Source organism: Pyricularia oryzae, chromosome 5 (genome assembly GCF_000002495.2).
Source record: "Pyricularia oryzae 70-15 chromosome 5, whole genome shotgun sequence".
Taxonomy (NCBI): Eukaryota; Fungi; Ascomycota; class Sordariomycetes; order Magnaporthales; family Pyriculariaceae; genus Pyricularia; species Pyricularia oryzae.
In genome coordinates, this window is record NC_017852.1 from 2,127,247 (window position 1) to 2,146,984 (window position 19,738).

Here is a 19,738-nt window from a genome sequence, read left to right on the forward strand (position 1 = left end):
TGCAGGTGGATGCATATGTGGACGTCGCTTCTGGTGTGGTAAATGCAGGGAACATCGTGCCTGCCTTTACGCTCTGGTCTTTTTTTTTGGTATTTGTCATTCAGAATTTTAACAACCAAACCCACATTCATTTTTTTTTTTTTTTGTTTCCTGTACGGTACCTACGGAGTGCTTGGACTCTCTTTTACCCCAACCTCCGCCGCCACTCAAAGTTGTGCGGCGGCATATGAACACGGCAGGGATCTCAATGTAACTAATGTGCCTCCAAATATGACCAACCGTTTGACATGGTGCTTTTATTCGACGAGTTGCAGCCCTCTGAGATATCTTGTCAGATCGTCGGATTTTATTCGTCCGTCGACCTAAAAACGGCATACTGCTGACGCAATGATTGCAATGAAGCTCAATAGATAAAAGCATCCCAAGAGGCCCCCAATCTCGGATGCGGGGTTGCGTTTACGGAGGCCAAATATGAGTGGAGATGCTAAGATGTCCGGACTCTTTGGTTCTAGGTCTAGGTCTAAGCCGAGGGGCAAGCAAACCTTTCCCTTTCACGACCTTTGCTTCCATTCTTATCTTGTTCTCATCGCATCCTCGTCCTCTTCATTTACCTGATTAACAAAGGGCCAAATTGAGTCACCAAACGAGTTTCGGGGATCTTCTAGCAAGACATTCGCAATAAACAACCACCATGGGAGGAGAAAAGGACTTTATAGTGCCGCTCGTGATCGGCGGCAAGGAAAAGACCACCAGCGACTCTTTCCCAGTCGTTTCTCCTGCGACCGGCGAGACTGTTCATAAATGCAGCAATGCGAACGTGGCCGACGCCGAGGAGGCCGTCGAGGCCGCGGCTGCCGCTCTCAATGACTGGAAGCGCAAGACCCCGGCCGAGAGGCGTGACATATTCCTCAAGGCAGCCCAAATCCTCGTTCAGCGCACGGATGAGCTCGCGAGCTACATGGAGAGCGAGACGGCCGCATCTAGAAATTGGGCCAACTTCAACCTTGACCTCACCCGCGAGATGCTCATCGATGTCGCCGGGCGCATCTCGGCTGCCACGACAGGCGCCATCCCAGCCACCCGGGACGCCAATCTTAGTGCTATGGTGGTCAAGGAACCCTACGGTGTCGTCCTGGCCATGGCTCCCTGGAATGCCCCTTACATCCTGGGCATGCGGGCGGTCCTGTTCCCTCTTGCCGTCGGCAACACGGTCGTCTTCAAAGGGTCCGAGCTGAGCCCCCGTACCATGTGGGGAATCTGCTCCGTCCTCGCCGAGGCTGGAGTCCCCCATGGTGCGCTGAGCTTGATATTTTGCAGCAGGGAGACGGCAGCCTCGGTGACCGAGACCCTCATCGCCCACAAGCACATGAAGAAGATCAACTTTACCGGCAGCACGTCGGTCGGGCGCATCATCGGCCGCCTGTCGGGCCAGCACCTCAAGCCCGTCCTGCTCGAGCTCGGCGGCAAGGCGCCGGCCATCGTGTGGGAGGACGCGGACCTCGACAACGCGGCGGCGCAGTGCACCCTCGGTGCGTACCTTGCGGCGGGCCAGGTCTGCATGAGCACGGAGCGCATCATTGTGCACAAGGCTGTCTCGGAGCAGTTCCGCGGCAAGTTTGCGGCATGCGTCGACAAGTTCTTCCCGTCCAGCGCGGACGCGCCCATCCTGGTCCAGTCGCAGGGAGTCACGAGGAACCACGAGCTTCTCAAGGACGCTCTCTCCAAGGGCGCCGAGGTCGTGGTCGGCGACGCTGAGGCCAAGGAAGCCAACGCCCACTCCATGCGGCCCGTGGCCATCAGCGGCGTGACCCCAGACATGGACATCTACATGACCGAGAGCTTCGGGCCGACGGTGTCGCTCATCGAGGTCAGCAGCGAGGAGGAGGCACTGAGGATTGCCAACGACACCGAGTACGGCCTCTCGTCCGCCGTCTTCACCGCGGATCTGCGCCGGGCATTACGGCTGGCACATGGCATCGAGACGGGAGCCGTCCACATCAACAGCATGAGCGTGCACGACGAGACCGGCCTGCCCCACGGCGGCGCAAAGGCCAGCGGTTTCGGGCGGTTCAATACCGCCGACGGGCTGAACGAGTGGTTGCGGACCAAGAACATCACCTATCGGATTTGAAGCCAGTTCCCGGGTGCGGGAAGGAGTAACGAGAAGGAGAGATATTTGGTCCAAGGCGGTAGCTAACCGAACCGTGGCCGGGGAAGTCTTCCAGGTCGTGCAGTGACTGACGGTGTGGAGAGATGCGGCACATGGCCCTAAACAGCTCTAGTTACACAATGTATCACTGAATCCGGCTGCGGGTCTCGGTAACACAGTAGATGAGGTCACACTGCGTGCTGATGCCACGCTGTTGACCTGGGAGGTTGTTGATATGTGGTCAAAAAAGGGCGTCGATCTGTTGTTTTCGCAGCGAGACGTAAAACGAATTTTCTTATAGGTTGATTCTTGGGCTCGCCTATGTTTATTCATGCGGTACCACGGTGATGTATTCTCTTGCTGCTCGTTGCTGTCCACTCTTGTTGTGTTTTCTCTCTCGATCTCCTCTTTTTGTTCTCATGCTTCCTTGCCTGGTTACACTAGGGCGGCTAGCTACTTCGACTTTGAGCTGGTTGTCTCTATAAGCGGTGTCAATACCCGGTCGGCGAGCTCGGAAATGTCCCGGGTTACACACTGCTACTTTTTCTTCGTTTTTTTTCTTCTTTTTTTGCCTTTCGTATCGCCACTCTCCTGGATCTCGGAAGGTTGCCTGGATCACTTTTGGAGACAGTAGACAGTTTTTGTTTGCGATGCGACAGGCGGTATAAAAGACCCGCAACCCAGAACCCGAACCAAGAAGGTTGAGACACACACATCTCAAATATGCGTGCTCCCGTGAGCTGACGGCTGGGCTTGCGTTTGGCCTCTTGTTCTGTGAACGAGAAGTGGGAGCTAGAGGTGAACTAGGAGGTTATTGGGGACCTGAAGAGACTCGTCATTGGTCATATTGCGCCGTCTTTGTGGCTTTTTTAGCATGTTTTCCTTGAGCATTATCGTGCCTTGTAAGCCACCGAATCTATCCTACGGATATACCCTCCGAATACGTGTTGGATCTCCTTTTGAAGAGTTGGGATCTAGAGACAAGTTGAGTCAGCTGTAGTAACAGATTCAGCCGGCTAAAGTCCATCACCATTGCAAACCTGGGTTGGCCAATCGGTTTACTGCAAACAGCGAGGCTGCGCATCCACCGCGCATGAATAGGTGCTGTTCCCCCATGGCCGCCCCAAGACACTTCTCTCCCTTGCATCCGCATCCCCCCGGCAGGTCAACGTTTGCTCATTCGAACACCCCAACTGGGCAATTGTCGTACGGTCATGCTCGGCTTTCTACGACATGCAGCAAAAAAAAAAGCCAACTCGGCGATGCGCACCAACTAGACCCTCTGCTTTTTCTTTTGAGTGAATTTCATGTTCCCCTTTCACCGATAAGTTACAGTTGCTGATTCAAAAGCTTGATACGGGTGCACACGGTTTTGTTGGATGCTCCTGCAACGAGCTTGCATAGTCACACCACAGAAACCGTTGGGCCTAAGCTGTTTCTGAGACAAAAAAAAAAAAGAGCTGTGATATATTGCAAGCTGTAATGATAGCCGCCACGCCTCTTGGTTGGGGAAACAACCTGCCAAGGGGGCAGGCCAAGGGCAGTCAGTCCACCACACCATTCAAAAAATGCCCATAGATATGCAGGGCCATAATTGCCATACATATGTGGGTTGCATCCTTCTCCCCCGGGGATGAGCCCCCGGACAGACCGATGAATCAGAGCCTTGAAATTCACACAACGAACCCTTGGCGGACGCTTTTCTTTTGAGATCTCATCCATGAGCTCTGATGCGGCGTGACTTGGCCGCGTTCTCATCATCATCCATCACACCCCTTTCCACTCCGAGGATGACGAACAAGATGAGCCCGTCGTCGATAAATAGCTTGCTTCCGCAGCATGTCACTGCAAAGCATATTGTTGGCAGGACTGGCAAAGTCTCTGAGCTTTTCATCATCGCCTCTTTGCTATCCCCTCATGTCGTCCTGAGACTTTTGAGCTTTGCTTTTCGACGTTCCATATCTGCCATGGGGCCTGTACTTGCTCTACCGACTTTTGAACCGCTTTCAGTCATGGCAACTCTGAGAGATACCATGCACGCGGTCTCTCTAGTTGACATGGTGGCTTTGGTCAGGGGCTCAGTGGTCAATCTTGGCTTCTGGGGATGGATTCTGATCACAGGGGTTATGGTGAGATACTCAAGTCCTAGACTAGAACTAGTCCCACTCCCTTATCCGTCACCCCTTTTCGAGAACGAAAACCAGTCTAACAAATGACCACCACTCACCTCGAACCCAGCTTCTTGCCATCCCGACCTACATATTCATCTACAATATCTGGTTCCATCCACTAGCCGCCTTCCCAGGCCCTCTCATGTACCGGGCCTTTGACTCGTTCAAGGTCTACCAGCAGCTGACTGGCAACATCAACCACCGGCTGCACGCGGCTCACGAGAAGTACGGCGACGTGGTCCGCATCGCCCCCTGGCAGCTGTCGTACACGACCGCCACGGCCTGGACTGACATCACGGCCGGACACAAGGGCCAGATCCCGACGAACCCAGCCTACGGCCAGGCCGAGAAGGATCTCTTTGGTGCGAGCGGCTTCCTGTGGGTCGGCAACGACGAGCACGCCCGTCACCGTAGGGTCCTCTCCCCGGCCTTCTCCGACAGGTCGCTCAGGGAGCAGGAGCCTGTCGTTTCAAAATACCTGGACCTGCTGGTGGCCCGGATGAAGGAGAGATCGGGGGACGTGGTTGACTTTTGGCTGTGGATGAACTTTACCACCTTTGACATTATTGGCGACTTGACGTTTGGCGAGTCGTTTGACTGTCTGCTGGAGTCGAGGTGAGTATCTCTTTTTTTTTCCGTGGATGAGACTCAAGAACCGAAATCTTCGAGGCAAAAGAAAAAAAAAGAGACTGACTATTCCCTGCGCACAGGCTCCACCCCTGGGTCGACTACCTCATGTCCCGGCTGCACATGATGATGTACGGCCAGATAATGAGCACCATGGGCAACCTCGGCGTGCTCGTCGAGATGATGGTTCCGAAGCGCATCATGGACGAGGCCAAGCGGCACGTATCCCTGGCCAAGGACAAGGTCAACCGGCGCATCGCCCGCACCACGGACCGGCCCGATTTTATGACGCAGATCCTGGCCCACACCACCATCGACACCGAGGCGGCCGGCGAGAGCAAGCACAAGAACCGCCTGTCGCTGCCGGAGCTGTACGCCGACACGCAGATCATGGTGATTGCCGGATCCGAGACGTCGGCGGGCCTCATCACGGCCGCCGCGTACTTTTTGCTGCGCAACCCCAAGGCGATGGGCCGGCTGGTGCGCGAAATCAGGGGCACGTTTGCGCAAGAGACGGACATGGGCAACGCCGCCGTCAGCAAGCTGCCGTACCTCAACGCCGTCGTCAACGAGTCGCTGCGCATGCGCCCGCCGCTGCCCTCGGGCATCGACCGCAAGGTCGGCGCGGGCGGCGCCGTGGTCGACGGCAAATTCCTGGCCCCGGGCACGTCGCTGCAGGTGACGCACTGGGCGGCGTACCACTCGGCGCGCAACTTTGCCGAGCCGTGGTCGTTCCGGCCGGAGCGATGGCTCTCGGAACGGGAGGCGGAGGAGGACGTGTCTGTGTTTGCCGGCGACAACAAGGCCGTGTTTCAGCCGTTTGGCGTCGGGTCGCGCGGGTGCCTGGGCCGCGGGTTGGCGTACATGGAGACGCGGCTGACGCTGGCCAGGCTGGTCTGGAACTTTGACATGGAGCTCATGGCCGACAGCGCCGACTGGGCGGACCAGCGCGTGTGGATGCTGTACGAGAAGAAGCCGCTCAACTTGAGGCTGGTCCCGCGGGGGATGGCGGAGAGCTATGAATTGTCTGCGCAGACCCGGGATCGGCTGTGGCATACGGCTGGAGAGTCCAAGGTAGACGTGAGGGGATGAGGATATCCTTAGATTGGTCTTTTTCTTTTTTTTCTTTTTTTTTTTCTGCAATCTTTCTGGTGTAACCATGGGCTTGTATTGGGATGTTTCTTTGCTATATTCGCGGCCTAAACGTATTCTGTCATGGTTGGTTCTTTGGGTGCAGGTGGGTTTCTCGTATTAGCGAGCTTTGCAATCACGTCGGTGGTTTGTTTGCACTTGGTCCAAGGATATTTGGGTCTGGCAAACATCTGTTTATTTCATATATCAGTCGTACTTGGTTGGTACAAGTCAAGCCAAAAATTCCAAATCATAACAATACATCGCATCTCAATTCTGAGAGGAGTAGGGACAAACTCGGTCCATCCAGACTATACAAAACCGAATGTGTGCATCACAATTCAGCCGCAAGTGCAAGGCGGACATGCACAGACGCAGTTCGTACACTTGACACCCAATTGCAGCTTTTGAGCTCATGAACCCAGATCCCTAGAGACGGCCTTGAATCTTGTTTTATACCGCCCCGTACAGCCGTCAAATGTCTGATCAAGACTAGCGGCAAATTGTTGAAATAGCCGGAAAATCACAGCGAGGCATAAAGACCAATCAGACCCGCGGCGGCCAACATGGCAGTGCGGCCGAGGTTCAGCACACCCCAGTGGTCGACGAGGAACTTGTCACCTTCGCGCACTTCGGCCGACTCCAGCGACTCGTCCGTGATGGACATGGACTTGGTAAGCTCGGCGCGGCGACGCAGCTTGTTGTTGGTTCTCGACATGACCAGAAATGTGTACGGGACGATGCCGACCGAGAGGGCGGCGGCGAGGGCGTACATCTTTGCGGTCCGCTCGCCAAAGACGCGCGAGTAGGCCAGGTACGAAAAGCCCAGGGCCGAGAGCACGTCGGCGGCGGGCAGGATGGCGCGGCCCGACACGAACATCCTGTCCCATTGCTGGAGCATCAGCGGGCCCGGCGACTCGAGGAGCCGGGGCACCGCGAAGATTGAAAGGCCGAGCTTGGCGCCGCTGGATGCCGCGATGGTGAAGAGCGACGCGACCTGCACGGCCTTGATGGTTGAGGGTGAAGGTGAGGAAGACATTGTGGTTGATGATGGTTGCTGTAGACACCAAAGAGTGACGAGTGGATGCGGAACAGAACAGAACAGACCAGAAATAGTCAGGCCACCTCTTGCTCGAGTTACGAAGTAATATAGTGGGCAATGCGGTGGGCCAAGTTTGATTGGAAGGATCAATAAACGCGCAGTCAATCTGTCGATAACTAAAGGGACCTCTGTAGGTACTGTACGGATTTGGTGGGAAATAGCTACCGGTACGTGAAATTCCGTTGGCCAACAATTACAGTGAAGCTCTTGTGATGTCTCACTTTCAATGGAGGTGGTTCGAGTTCAAAATTTGCTATTGAACTAACTAGACTACCTAGCTCTTGACGTAAGTTCGGGTCCTTCAAATCTCAAACCCGACGCTTCGGTGCCGAGCATCACGAGAAAACACACCTGAACCCATCCACTCCACTTTCCTCATCAACGCCTTCCTGACCAAAAGCAACCTCTCCCCATCGTGGCAGGTGCGTTCCACGATACAGAATCCGAATCTCAACTGCCTTCTTCAACAACAGCTCAGCTCGCTTAGCTCAGTTGGTTAGAGCGTCGTACTAATATGTCTACTCAGCATATCAAGTAATGCGAAGGTCGCCAGTTCGACCCTGGTAGTGAGCATTCATTTTTTGCGCTTTTTTCTTTTGACTTGATTTTGACGGAAGATGGCTGGGAATAATAGCGTAGGAAAATTTCTGTGTGGATGGCGGACTTGGAGTAGTACAGATGTGCAATATGTATCTACGCGGTGTCGGGTCTCCTGCTGCTGTGCGACGTTTATTTTATGTAGTCAGTCGAAAAAGAATGCCAAAGAAGATTGCAACTGTCCCCTAATCACTTCGAATTCGTGAAAATCACACGACAGTGGGGGCCTTGTTCAGAGTCTATCTCTTGTCTGGAACTGGAAAGGCCCAGAGGATCGTGGTATAGTTTATGCTTTTATTTGTACAACTTCTATATGGCAAGGTATCACGGAGGCAGATCTTCTGCTCGCATTTTTGCTACTTTTCCACCCTGCACATTTATGGTGATGTCTTCCTTGTGCACTTAATTTAGGGATTGCAAACGGTCTTTCTATAAGTACTTGCAAAGTATGTCTTGTGTGAATTGACCAAGGATGATAATCGTTCAAATGAACCAATGACCACCAATATAATGGCCTCTGTGGCGACTCAAATTGCTGTCTTTTTGTAAATCTTTTGTTTCGTGGCATCGCTTTGCAATTGACATTGCTGCCCTGTTACAACCCCATTTTTCAACAGGCAGGCAGCAAGCAGGTCAGGCTGAGCATTCAACCTTGGCAGCATAGCATAGCCTTGGGACCTATAACCTCTCCAGGACTTCCAACTTGGAGGACACTTGTCCAAGATAAGCATTCGTGTGTCCCATCACTTTATTGATCCTAAAAACCCATCAAATGCCTTGGTGCGTAGTATTTCGGAGGATTTCAAAAGTACAGCAAGGGTTCTGGGGCAGCAGGAGCAGGCAACTGGATTCCAAGCTTGTTGGTTGGTTCAGCTCCGTCGCTTACACCCAAGTCTGTACCCACTCACACCATTAACGTGCTTGCCCATGACGACGCCTCAAATGCCAAGGTCATAATTAAAACCCTTCCGGAGTCTTGCCGTCGCCTTGAGGCTTGTTCTATCGCCCCTCATTGTTGAAACGCAAAGTAGAGCAATGCGGTAAATGTAAATGTCAAAAAACGCACGGGTCTTGCTCTTGCTGGTGGAGTAGAAACAGTGAACAAACTCGTCAGCCCCGGTGTGAATCTGCACCTATCTGTCTAGACTTGGATGTTTTCAGGCAACCAAGTTTGAGTTTTATAAAGACTCGTCAAAGCCCTTGGAGTGGTCCAAAAAGTGAGACCATACCCATCTTGTCACATCTTCGCAGCGCAGACACACTTCTCTTCTGTCTAGTCTAGTATCGATTGTATCTAACCACCCACACCAGTGTCCTGTCCAACTTGTTTGGCAGACCGAGAGCCACAGTACAAAGTCCTCGTACTGCCTCCCCAGTACGAATTCGACGAAAAGAGCAGCACCATGGCTTCATCCTCCGCGTCCGAAAATGCGGGCTCGCCAATCTTCAACCACCGAATGATGGGCTCGCCCGGTCGTCGTCAAGCCAGCATCAGCTCCGACGACGAGTACCCGCATCTCCCGTGCAGGAACCCGATCAAGTTTCGGATCAACATCGTCCAGATTGGGCGCTCCGCCATCTGCGTCTTTGCCTTTATCGACATGTTCCTGGTCGCCTTTAGCACGCAGATATCGACCACCGTGCCGCTGATCATGTTCCTCATCGCCACCTTGGTCTTCAACGCCTACCATTTGCTGGGTCATTTGCTGCCCCGCGGCCCACGGCTCGAGGCGCCGTTCTTCTCCTTTCAGCTTTTCTGCATAAAGGTCACATGCGGCGGGGACGACAACGGTGACGACGAGTCCCGGTCGCTTCTGGGTGGCTTTGAAGGGCATAACGACGACCCCAAGAGCCGACGTGGAATCTGGAAGGAGCTTGTCGATATAACCTTGGCGGTGGTGCTGGGCATCTTGATGTTTGTTCACATGAATGATCCCGCCCGTTACTGGTATCGTTATAGTGGTGGTACTGCCGAGACGTATCTCGCGAGCTATGTCTTTGCCTGGCTGGTTGTGTAAGTGCCTCTTGAAATTTAAACACGCCTCAAGAATTAGCTGACTTTTTTGCCCTCGGAAAAAAAGTGCATTCGAGTTGATTGTTGTCTTCCTCGAGGCGTTTAACATCTCCAAGGGAGCAACAATATTCCTTTGCCCCGACGAGGATGTCGCGGGGCAGATTCGGCACCAAATTCGTCTCCCTCCATCTCCCTCTGTCGTGGCTAGCCGCAGTGGCGAGCATGTTTCGATCGTCGCTTGAGGCAGTAGGCTTCTACTCCTCTTGTGTCCCCAAATGATACGAAAAGGCGTACATATAGTCCGAGTTTCTCTGTGAGCTCGTAGGTATTTAAGTCTTTGCTAGCCTTGGGAAAGAAGGGATCGGGTTTATCTGCAGCTTGGTTAAACTTTGATCTTAAAAAAGCAAAAACAAAAACATACAACACCGAGGATTCCCCAGTGGTCACCCACCTGAGTACTAGTTCGGCCCTCACTGGTTTGACTAGGGGAGAGCGGACGGGATCCCGTATATTCCAGTGGGTATGGTCGTATGTGTTGGGCCACGTTGTGCAACCTCATTATACCAATATAATTCCCGTTTTGGTCACTTATTTCCATATTCTTGAACATCTTTTGCATTATATCACTTTATGGTCTCGAACCAAATACATGCGTCTGCGTCTCTCCTCACCGTGCAAGCAGACACCTGACTCTGTTGCGTCTATTGATTAGCTTATATGTCCGCATTCGTCTAAAATACAGCCGCTTGAATCTTGATCATATTCGAAGATTTCCCGTATAAAGTCGCTCCGCAAGTCGAACAAGCTCCTCTCCCATATATATGTGTATCATGCAGTATGACCTCGCTCGTATATACCTCAACTCACCCTCAAGCAAACTTCTTCCAAACATCGTATCCAGTCAGAAGCGTAGTCACAAACATGGCCATCCCGACCGCGCCCGCATCGACATCCATCCAGCCGACCACAACCCCCGGCGCAGCCATATCCAAAACGTCCGCCGTCAGCTTCCTCAACAGCGCGCGCCGCTTCGCACTCCTCTCCTTGGCCAGCGCAACCCCCGCCGCCTCCTTCTTCGCCTTGTCCTCGGCAGGCCCGGCCTTCTTCTTCTCCCCGACCTTGGCACCGAACCCGTCCCCTGTCTCAGGCACGGCCGCCTGCCCATACGTGGCGAGCAGCTTCAGGCAGCTGGACGCAGAAGCGCAAATCAGAGCAAGCAGCCAAAAGCGCTGCGCCTCGAGGTTGAGCGTGGCGGACAGGGCCGGGCCGAACAGCCGCAGGTGCGGCGTGCCCACCACGTCCGGCATCGTGACCGTCTCGAGGATCAGGTACATGCCGTTGAAGGAGCGCGAGGCGACGTCGAGCCAGACGTCCAAGCCGCCTCCGTTTGAGTACAACTGCTGGGCGGCCTGGAAGGAGCCAAGGAACCAAAAGAGGCGGACGGTGCGCCGGGCCAGGGCTAGTTTGCCCTTGAGGTCGCCGAGCAGCAGGAGCGTGTCGGCGACCTTGAGGGGTCCTGCTGCGACGATGGGCTTTTCGCTGGTGGCTAGGGATGAGAAGTATGCCACCGTGGAAGGCAGGCTGTTGATCCAGGCCGTAGCGGTGATGGCTAGGAAGGGCACGCCGAGTATGATCTGGGCGATTGATTGAAATAGACGTAAAATACGCTCCAGACCGACTGTCGCGGTGGAGGACAGGCAAGTCAGTACAAGGTGATGCTTGAGGTGAGTGATGGTGAATTCATGGGTGGTTGAACTTACGCTGGTCAGAACTGAATCTAATGAATTGCTGCATTTTGCAGAATGAGATGAGAAAATGAATGTGGATGTTGAGAGCGAAATTGCCGAGCAGGAAACATGTAGATGTTTGTGAGGTTTGTGTTCACTGCTGTTTCACAAGTCAACCTCGAAGGGCAATTTGTCATCAGAGACGGTGAACCTTGCACTTGCAGGTCGTGGGTGGGATGCCCAGACCCGCACACACGCTGTATTCATCAGGGTTTGGTGTTGCGAAAGATGTTTTCCTGGTGCACTATGTTGGACTAAACGGCATATAAAGCGAAAGAAAATATGCCAAGGTATACAATTGAAAATAAATAGTTTACAGCGTAAACCCAGCAACAAAGCTCTATTATGTACCAAGTTAATCAGACATTCCTCTATTTTCTAGCTTTATCCTGGAAGCTAAGCTGACACACGACACCGATCAATCGTTTTTGACACTTCCCCATAATGCAGGATCAAGGTTTCCCTGTTATCCTCTTTCAATTCTTACCTTCAGTTCAAAAACACACACACACAACCAACCGCCTCTCACCTAGTGAATATATCTAAATTCGGGATGAAGATGGCCCAGCGTGGCGACGTGCATCTGATCGCCTTGCAGCCGGTAATCGCGCGCACCACGGTCTCGCTTCTTATTCTCCCAGCGCTGTAACAGCATCAATCCCAGCGCGGCAAAGATGACGGACGAGGCCGTGGCCGTGTTTAGGCTGTTTCCGATTCGGTAACCCGTAGAGGCGTCCGTGTTGATGTAGCTCCACGTCGCGGCGATGGAACCTACAGAGCATCGTCGTCAGTCGAGGGCCGAGCAGATGTCGAGTGACATGGTAGCAACACTTACCAATATTCGCCAGGCCCGACACGGCAGCATTGGCAACATTGCGGACCGTATCCGGCGCGGCATTAGCCAGCGTCCAGCTGAGCACCAGCGCGCCAAACGCAAATCCGCCTCCCGTGTTCAAGAATATCGCCGCGTACCTGGCCTGCGGATTCGACGACCCCAGCCAGATCCCATAGCCGACCACGTTGAGCCCGGCGCACGCCGCAATCACCAACCCGTGCCGGCGCGTCTTCATGGCGACGTAGGCCATGCACAGCGCAAAGGCCGCGCCGGCGATGGGCGGGGGCGCCGACAGCAGCTGGATCTGCACGGTGCTGAGTCCCGGGTAGTTGAGGCGCAGGATCGTGACGGTGAAGATGGACAGGCCCTGCACGCTGACCTGGTTGCACGTGTAGATCCACGCGCCCGCCAGCACGTTGGGCGTCAGCACGCCGCGCTTGATCAGGGCCCACGTGATCTTTTCCTTGTGGTCGCGGATCGCGGGCTGGTCGTGGAAGAGGCGCGCCATGGCGAGCGCGCGCTGTTCCGCGTTGAAGATGCGCGTCTTGGACGGGTCGGCCGGGAAGAGGTAGATGGAAATGAGGCCGACGCCGATGGTGATTATGCTATTGGCTTGGTTCAGTGCATGTTTGGTATCAAAGTGAATGAATGACACAGTGGCATGTAAAGTAAATATACGCACCCTTCAACAAGGAATATGTTCCGCCATGAAGACACGCCCCCGATACTCCCAACCGACAGCAAAGCCGAGGCAAAGAGCCCTCCAAACCCACCAGCAAGTCCAGCGGCGACTAGCATGAAAAACGCCACCCTCGTGGTGACCTCGCTGCGGCGGTAGTACCTCGAAACAACGTAGCTCAGCCCGGGAAACTGAAAGCTCTCGGTCAAACCCAAGAGTATCCTCATGGTGTAGAAGCCAGCCTGGTTGGTGATGAACGCCGTCCCCAGAGTCACGATGCCAAACGAGACGCAGCTCAGCGGCAGCACTATATTTCCAAACCGCTTGACGCTCAGCGACGCCGGTATGTCGGCGAAAAAGTAGACGCCGTAGTACAGGCACGCGCCAATGTTGAAGCCGTAGGTCCCCAGGCCCAGGTCCGCCTCCATGCCGGCGACCTTGGCGTTGCCGAGGTTGGTCCGGTCGAGAAAGGTGAAGAAGTACATGAGGAACACCATGGGGAGCACCCGGAGGTCCTGCACGCGCCTGAGCCGGGCCTCGGCCGCCGGGTCGATGACATAGTTGTGGGCGACTTCGGCGTCGACCTGGCCGCCGCGCACAAGCGTCACGGGCTTTTCATCGGCCGGATCTGGGTTGCTGTCGACGGCTGTTTTGGACATGGTGGACAAAGATCGTGGCACCTGCCTGGGTACCTTTGTCATGTATCAAGAACAAAGTGCAAGAGGAGCCCTTCAAGGCATTTGGTAACAATCTAACAGTATAATGGACATTGAGACTAACCGAGACTCTGGAATGGTGAATATTAAATAATTTTTGACTCCGACTCCTTCAACCAGGGTCAACACATGGGTTTATCTTTCTTGATATTTACTGACCAATGGTTGAGAACCAATTCTGTCTCCCCGCACGCCTGATAGGGAGCTGATATAAGTATTCTGCATATGCCAAGGCGTCTATCTCCGAACCTGGTCGATATTTTTGGCGGCTGTAACCTCGTGCGCGTGTGCGGATGCAGGTTCACTTCCGAAAAGCAGGCCAGTACATAGCCGAACGTCCAATGCCAACAGCAGTTGTTAGCCGCATAGCCCAGAAGTCAGACCGACCCAAATCCGTGTCTGTTATCAGTTACTGCAATAGTGACAACCCAAGGTTCATGCAAAAAATCCAAAGCGAAAACACTAGATTCGCAGAAAAAAACCAACATAGTAAATACAGTACATATCTCCCTTACTCATAGGCAAGAGGAGCCTGCGTATGCACGTTTTGCAGGATTCTATACCTGCTCCGATCAACTTGTGAACCTAAACCACCTGTTGCAAATAGTCTAGACAAACCTCCAATCGGTTCAAACTTAATCAACTTAAAATCCACTTTTACTGACCCGGGGCGACAAGCTTGCCCTGCTGCCTCGTGTCGTGGGTCCAACCACCGGCCAAAGCCTCGCCTCCAGTCTTCTCAGCAAAGTCCGCCATGCGCTTCTCCAGCTCGGGGCGGAAGTGGCGAATAAGTCCCTGGATAGGCCAGGCGAAAGCCTCTCCCAGAGCTATATTGATAAGATGATTTGTCAGAAAAATGCTCCATCACAGCATGACAAGATACTAAATCGTCACTTACCGCAAATAGTGTGTCCCTCAACCTGCTTGGTCAGCTCCTGAAGCATGTCAATCTCACGAACGCGGCCCTGGCCGTGCTCGAACCTGTGCATGATCTGCTCGGTCCACTTGCTACCCTCACGGCAGGGCGTGCACTGGCCGCAAGACTCGTGGCGGTAGAAATGTGAGAGGCGGGCAATGGCGCGGACAACGTCGGCGCTCTTGTCCATGACAATCACGGCGGCAGTTCCCAGACCGGACTGGCTGTCCTTGAGGGCATCAAAGTCCATCAACTGGTCGTCGCAGATGTTCTTGGGCAGGATGGGAGTAGACGAGCCACCGGGGATGACGGCGAGCAGGTTGTCCCAACCACCACGGACGCCACCGCAGTGCTTCTCAATCAGCTCACGCATCGGGATGGACATTTCCTCCTCGACCGTGCAAGGGTTGTTGACCTGACCACTGATGCAGAACAGCTTGGTACCCTGGTTACGCTCGCGACCAAAGCCGGCGAACCATGAGCCACCGCGACGGCAGATTGTAGGAGCGACAGCGATAGTCTCGACATTGGCAACGGTAGACGGGCAGCCGAACAGACCAACAGCGGCAGGGAACGGAGGCTTGAGACGCGGCTTGCCGGCCTTGCCCTCAAGAGACTCGATCAGGGACGTCTCCTCACCGCAGACGTAGGCACCACCTCCACGGTGGACGAAAACGTCAAAGTCGTAGCCGGAGCCGCAGGCGTTCTTGCCGATAAGGCCGTCGGCGTAAGCCTCGTTGATGGCGCCCTGGAGAACCGCAGCCTCGTGGTAAAACTCTCCACGGATGTAGATGTAGGCAGCCGTCGCGTTCATGGCACGTCCCGCAACAAGACATCCCTCGATAAGCTTGTGGGGGTCCTTGCGCATAATCTCACGGTCCTTGCATGTTCCGGGCTCGCCCTCGTCTGCGTTGACGACCAGGTACCGGGGCTTGGTGTCCTTGTCCCAGTCCTTGAAGTTCATGAATGACTGTGGCATAAAACGTTAATATCACATCTTTGACCACAAACAACGCATCTTGAACGCGAATGAGCAGGTCACAAACCCATTTCAGACCCGACGGGAAACCGGCACCTCCACGTCCTCGCAGACCCGAAGCCTTGATCTCTCCGATGATCCAGTCGTGGCCCTTGAGTATTATCTCCTTGGTCTTGTGCCAGTCGCCCATCTTCTTCGCGTGCTTGAGGTCCGGCGGATACCTGCCGTAGAGGTTCTGGAAGATGCGGTCCTGGTCCCTGAGACCGCCGTACGTGCGCTTCGGGGCCGGGGTGCCATCCTGGACGGTTGCGAAAGACCTCGCCGGCTGCTGCTGTGTGGCGACGCTGCAGGCAGGCCGAGCAGCCACCCGGGCCAACGGAGTGGCTGTTGTTCTTGACAGCATCGTTATTTTTTTTTATTTGTGTGTGCTATGCGGTGGTTGTGGCTGCTCCGCTGAGCAGATTTGTGAGGGTCAATGGCCTGCTGGGAGGGCGTTGTCGTCGTCGTCGATTGAAGGGGGCGAAATGTCAAAGGCGGGTTGAATTGCCGAACGATCGAGGTTTCCATGAATTGGAAGCACTTTGCTTGGAGATCGGAATTTCCGGGCTCATGATTGGGTGCTGATGGGCCGTGTGGGTCTTTTCGGTTTGGGTCCACCCGAATCTTAGCTTGGAGCTGTTGGGTTGGTGAAGCTTGCTTATGTCGTACACTGTATACATGCTTGCACGTTGCTAACATTATCGACGATAAGTCAACGGCGCCCACTGAACACTGCCAAAACTGCTCTAGGAATGGCTTTTGGTTGACGACGGAAAACCTCGAGGCTAGCCCAGCATGTCGTCCAACAAGCGCAACTCGATTATGCCGGCCGCATCCCAGGCCGGCCCCAAAGCTCCAGTCCACTTCTCATCGAGTATCACGATACACGACTCGGCGATACTGTCCGGCATGTACCCAATCACCATCTCGTCCGAGTCTGTCGTCCATCCGCGGGCCCGGCTAGAGAGCGAAGGCGGTCCAGTCAACATCGGCAGGCGCTGCATCGTGCAGGAGCGAGTGCTCCTAGGTGCTGGTGGAAACCGGGCCGAGGGTTCTGTTACTCTTGGGGACTACGTCACGGTCGAGGCCGCTGCGAACATCGAATGCGGCGGTACCATGGTTGGCGAGGGCACTGTGGTCGGCGTTGGTTGCAAGATCGGATCGGGCGCGTTTATTGGCAAGGTGAGATACGCAGGGGCCCTCATTGGGGTGGCTATACGGACTGTTTCGAGCCTATGCCGCAAATACTAACAGCCATGTTGATCTGGCAGTACTGCACACTAACGCCCCGATCTGTCATTGCTCCAAAAGAACGGATACCGGATGGTACCGTAGTCTACTCAAACGGCATGAGGCGACCAGACAAACGGGGGATCGTCGACCTCCGGAAAGAAGCACAGGTTCGCCAAATCGAGGCTCTGAGAAGATTGATACCTAGCACTCCGGCCAAATTCCAATGACGGAGGATGAACGATGGGCTACGACTAATCACGTTTGCAATTTGCAAAAAAAGAATTCTAGGCGTTTGGAGTTTGGCTTATGATATACCCGTGAAAACGTCTGTCTTATTAGGTTTTAGATTATCTGTTACTTTACCTAGTGCCCAAGGCAGCCTGCATCTGCATTCTGAAAACAAACAAACCCATGTGCACTGCGGACTTTGGAATCGGCAAAAAAACACTTTCACGCTCAAAGGTAGCGTACCTTGAGCCACTCGCTCGTGCCCAATCCCAAATTAAGCCCATTCTCGGCCCACCAGCGCCTGACGGCCGTTTGGTCGCCAAAGGAATCCTCCAACGCCTCCTCGATATCCATGGTACGGTATTCGACCTTTTTGGCCGGCTGGCCGTCCATGCCAGGCAGTTCTCCCCTGGCGTATTTCCTCCACCACTCCAGCACGTCAATATACGAGTATATCGTGGGGTCGACGAGGACCTGCGAGGTGAAGATGAGATTGTTGTCACCGCGCAGCAGCCTCCACGTCTCGAGGACGTCTGCCCTGCCGACACGCGAGGCCTTCATGCAGACCTCGTCCTGATGCTCGACCGGGATCCCGCTGGTCATCCACCAGCGCAAGACGTCCGTGTGGCCCGCCTGTGCCGCGTAGAGCAGCGACTTGCCCGGCTTGAGCTCTATGGGCCTGGCGTCGGGGTCCCGGTTGTCCACCGGCCCGCCCGTCGACATGGCCGCCTCGCGCCACCAGTCCAGCACGCGGATGTGGCCCTTTGCGCTGGCCTGCTCCATCGCCGCCTCGCTGTACTTGAGCGGCAAGCCCGACCGCCGCCACCACTCGAGCACGTGGATGTACCCGTAGAGCGAGGCGTTGTCCATGGCCTCCTGATCGTACTGTTTCTCCAGGAACGAGGGGGACCTGGCCCACCAGTCGAGGATGTCGGTGCGGCCGTAGTAGGCCGACGCCTTGGTCGGGATGGTCTTGCCGTCAAAGTTGCGGAACACGATTGGGCAGTGGCCCTCGATGTAGGAGAGCACGCCGGTGAGGGCGAACTTGAAGATGAGTTTGATGGCGAGCGCCGACAGATCCGTGAGGTTTGCGGGCGCCGTCTCCAACACGCTGCATATCGCCGCCGTATCCGCGGACAGCAGCCGCCACTCGAGCCGGTGCATAAAGACCTGCAATGGATCCGAGGTGTCTTTCGGCTCGGTCCGCCACGGCTCCGGCATCTCGAGTGTTGTAAAGACGCCGAGCGACTGCGCCAGTTCCCAGTCTCTGGTGTGCTCAAGGATAAGGCTCCATATCTCTGGCGGCAACACCGGCTGTTTCCTACGCCCGCCTGGGCTGGAAAAGGATGGCGATGTTGCCACCAGCTCGCGAGCGGGCACGTCGACGTCGTGCCCCATGGTCAAGAGGTCTGCCTGGTTCTTGATTATACCCAGGACCTCGTTGAGGCCAGTCCACTCCACGATACGCTTAAAGTAAGGAGGCGCATCCAGGTGCTCGTACCGCCACAGTATGGGCGGCAGCACACGCACCCAATGCCACTTGCGGTGCAGTTTGCTTATCTGGCGCTTGGTGACCGGGTTCTCCCACATTGTGGTCGACATTCCCGGAACAAGCAGTATACGCTTCGAGGCGTCCCAGCTGCGCAGAACCTCGAGGATCATGGTGTCGCAGTGCCCGCTCATCATCTTGGCCAGGTGATCGGCGTCTATGGGACAAAGGACCATGAGGTCTGCCCACTCGACCAACTCGGCGGCCCTGTGTTGGTGCCGTGCTATGTTTCGTATGCGATCATCTGACTGGTCTGGTATCTTGATTGGATAGTTTCGCTCGACCGCAAAGGTCTGGTTGAGCTGCGGGGGAACATCGTCGGCAACGACCCTGACGGCTATTTTGGGGTCTTTGGAAAGCCGCATTGCGACGGCGGCGCAGGAGCTCGTCTCACGGGAGCCGTTGGCCACCACCAACAGGTGCAGTTTCGAGTAGCGAGGGTTGGGCATATCGGATATGGAACTGCTGGACGTCGCGGGGATGGCAAGGTGCGGTATCGTGGCATTGCCAGAGGGCGGCGGTTCGTCCGCGGCGGCAGCGGCAGGCTGATCCATTGCTATATTCAATAAAAAAAACTTTTCGGCAATTAAAAAAGCAGCAAAGGGGTCTTCTCAAGGTTTGACGGCGCGGTGCGTGCGCACAGTGGCTGAATGCCGGCTTTGATTGGTGTGGTTCTTGGATACGAGAGACACCAAAATGTGTCGATGTACCCCTTGGGATGAAGGTTTTTGCCAAGACAAGTGTTGTGTTTAGTTTGATACTCGACAGCTCTTGTTTCTCGAATGCTAGAAGTTTGATTGTCACAAAGTCGGTCAGTGTTGCGTCGCGACCTGACGTTGGACAATTTGGGCATCGCTGATCATAGATTCGGTTAAGAGCGGCCGCGGATGCCAAGGGGCTTCTTTTCTTAGTTTTTTGCGGGGGAGCACCCACACCAAAAGTCGGCTGTTGGTAACCCCGAAGCCCCTGATTGAGCGCCACTGGGA

At 54.8% G+C, this 19,738-nt stretch overlaps 9 protein-coding genes and 2 non-coding genes across 11 annotated transcripts; 5 read left to right on the plus strand and 6 right to left on the minus strand.

Moving 5' to 3' along the window:
- The first annotated feature begins 48 nt into the window (after positions 1-48).
- Positions 49-2,541, plus strand: MGG_00652 (salicylaldehyde dehydrogenase). The gene has a single exon (XM_003718316.1). It carries the CDS (start codon positions 692-694, stop codon positions 2,129-2,131), a length of 1,440 nt encoding a protein of 479 aa, XP_003718364.1. The 5' UTR covers positions 49-691; the 3' UTR covers positions 2,132-2,541.
- A 1,620-nt stretch (positions 2,542-4,161) lies between these two features.
- Positions 4,162-6,039, plus strand: MGG_00651 (isotrichodermin C-15 hydroxylase; the record flags this gene model as incomplete). Its single annotated transcript, XM_003718317.1, has 3 exons — positions 4,162-4,278; positions 4,388-4,935; positions 5,031-6,039. 3 exons carry the CDS (start codon positions 4,162-4,164, stop codon positions 6,037-6,039), a joined length of 1,674 nt encoding a protein of 557 aa, XP_003718365.1.
- Positions 6,040-6,276: 237 nt separating this feature from the next.
- On the minus strand, positions 6,277-7,471 carry MGG_00650 (uncharacterized protein). Its single transcript, XM_003718318.1, has one exon. It carries the CDS (start codon positions 7,115-7,117, stop codon positions 6,602-6,604), a length of 516 nt encoding a protein of 171 aa, XP_003718366.1. The 5' UTR covers positions 7,118-7,471; the 3' UTR covers positions 6,277-6,601.
- Positions 7,472-7,657: 186 nt separating this feature from the next.
- MGG_20236 lies at positions 7,658-7,753 on the plus strand. The gene has a single exon. It is a non-coding gene; the product is annotated as a tRNA-Ile (tRNA).
- A 980-nt stretch (positions 7,754-8,733) lies between these two features.
- Positions 8,734-10,549, plus strand: MGG_00649 (uncharacterized protein). Its single transcript, XM_003718319.1, has 3 exons — positions 8,734-8,994; positions 9,089-9,791; positions 9,859-10,549. Coding segments are annotated over exons 1-3 (879 nt in total). The 5' UTR covers positions 8,734-8,993; the 3' UTR covers positions 10,034-10,549.
- MGG_20353 lies at positions 10,206-10,321 on the minus strand. The gene has a single exon (XR_001729808.1). It is a non-coding gene; the product is annotated as a 5S ribosomal RNA (ribosomal RNA).
- Positions 10,386-11,808, minus strand: MGG_00648 (uncharacterized protein). The gene is made up of 2 exons (XM_003718320.1): positions 11,552-11,808; positions 10,386-11,469 (listed from the first exon to the last, which is right to left on the minus strand). Exons 1-2 carry the CDS (start codon positions 11,583-11,585, stop codon positions 10,661-10,663), a joined length of 843 nt encoding a protein of 280 aa, XP_003718368.1. The 5' UTR covers positions 11,586-11,808; the 3' UTR covers positions 10,386-10,660.
- Positions 11,809-11,926: 118 nt separating this feature from the next.
- On the minus strand, positions 11,927-13,964 carry MGG_11530 (uncharacterized protein). The gene is made up of 3 exons (XM_003718321.1): positions 13,096-13,964; positions 12,414-13,018; positions 11,927-12,349 (listed from the first exon to the last, which is right to left on the minus strand). Exons 1-3 carry the CDS (start codon positions 13,791-13,793, stop codon positions 12,108-12,110), a joined length of 1,545 nt encoding a protein of 514 aa, XP_003718369.1. The 5' UTR covers positions 13,794-13,964; the 3' UTR covers positions 11,927-12,107.
- A 277-nt stretch (positions 13,965-14,241) lies between these two features.
- On the minus strand, positions 14,242-16,263 carry MGG_00647 (uncharacterized protein). Its single transcript, XM_003718322.1, has 3 exons — positions 15,771-16,263; positions 14,707-15,694; positions 14,242-14,635 (listed from the first exon to the last, which is right to left on the minus strand). Exons 1-3 carry the CDS (start codon positions 16,104-16,106, stop codon positions 14,466-14,468), a joined length of 1,494 nt encoding a protein of 497 aa, XP_003718370.1. The 5' UTR covers positions 16,107-16,263; the 3' UTR covers positions 14,242-14,465.
- Positions 16,264-16,419: 156 nt separating this feature from the next.
- Positions 16,420-17,654, plus strand: MGG_00646 (uncharacterized protein). Its single transcript, XM_003718323.1, has 2 exons — positions 16,420-16,924; positions 17,014-17,654. The coding sequence occupies exons 1-2, from the start codon at positions 16,538-16,540 to the stop codon at positions 17,200-17,202; spliced, it is 576 nt and encodes a 191-aa protein (XP_003718371.1). The 5' UTR covers positions 16,420-16,537; the 3' UTR covers positions 17,203-17,654.
- MGG_00645 (phosphopantothenoylcysteine decarboxylase) lies at positions 17,263-19,673 on the minus strand. Its single transcript, XM_003718324.1, has one exon. It carries the CDS (start codon positions 19,304-19,306, stop codon positions 17,432-17,434), a length of 1,875 nt encoding a protein of 624 aa, XP_003718372.1. The 5' UTR covers positions 19,307-19,673; the 3' UTR covers positions 17,263-17,431.
- Positions 19,674-19,738: the final 65 nt, after the last annotated feature.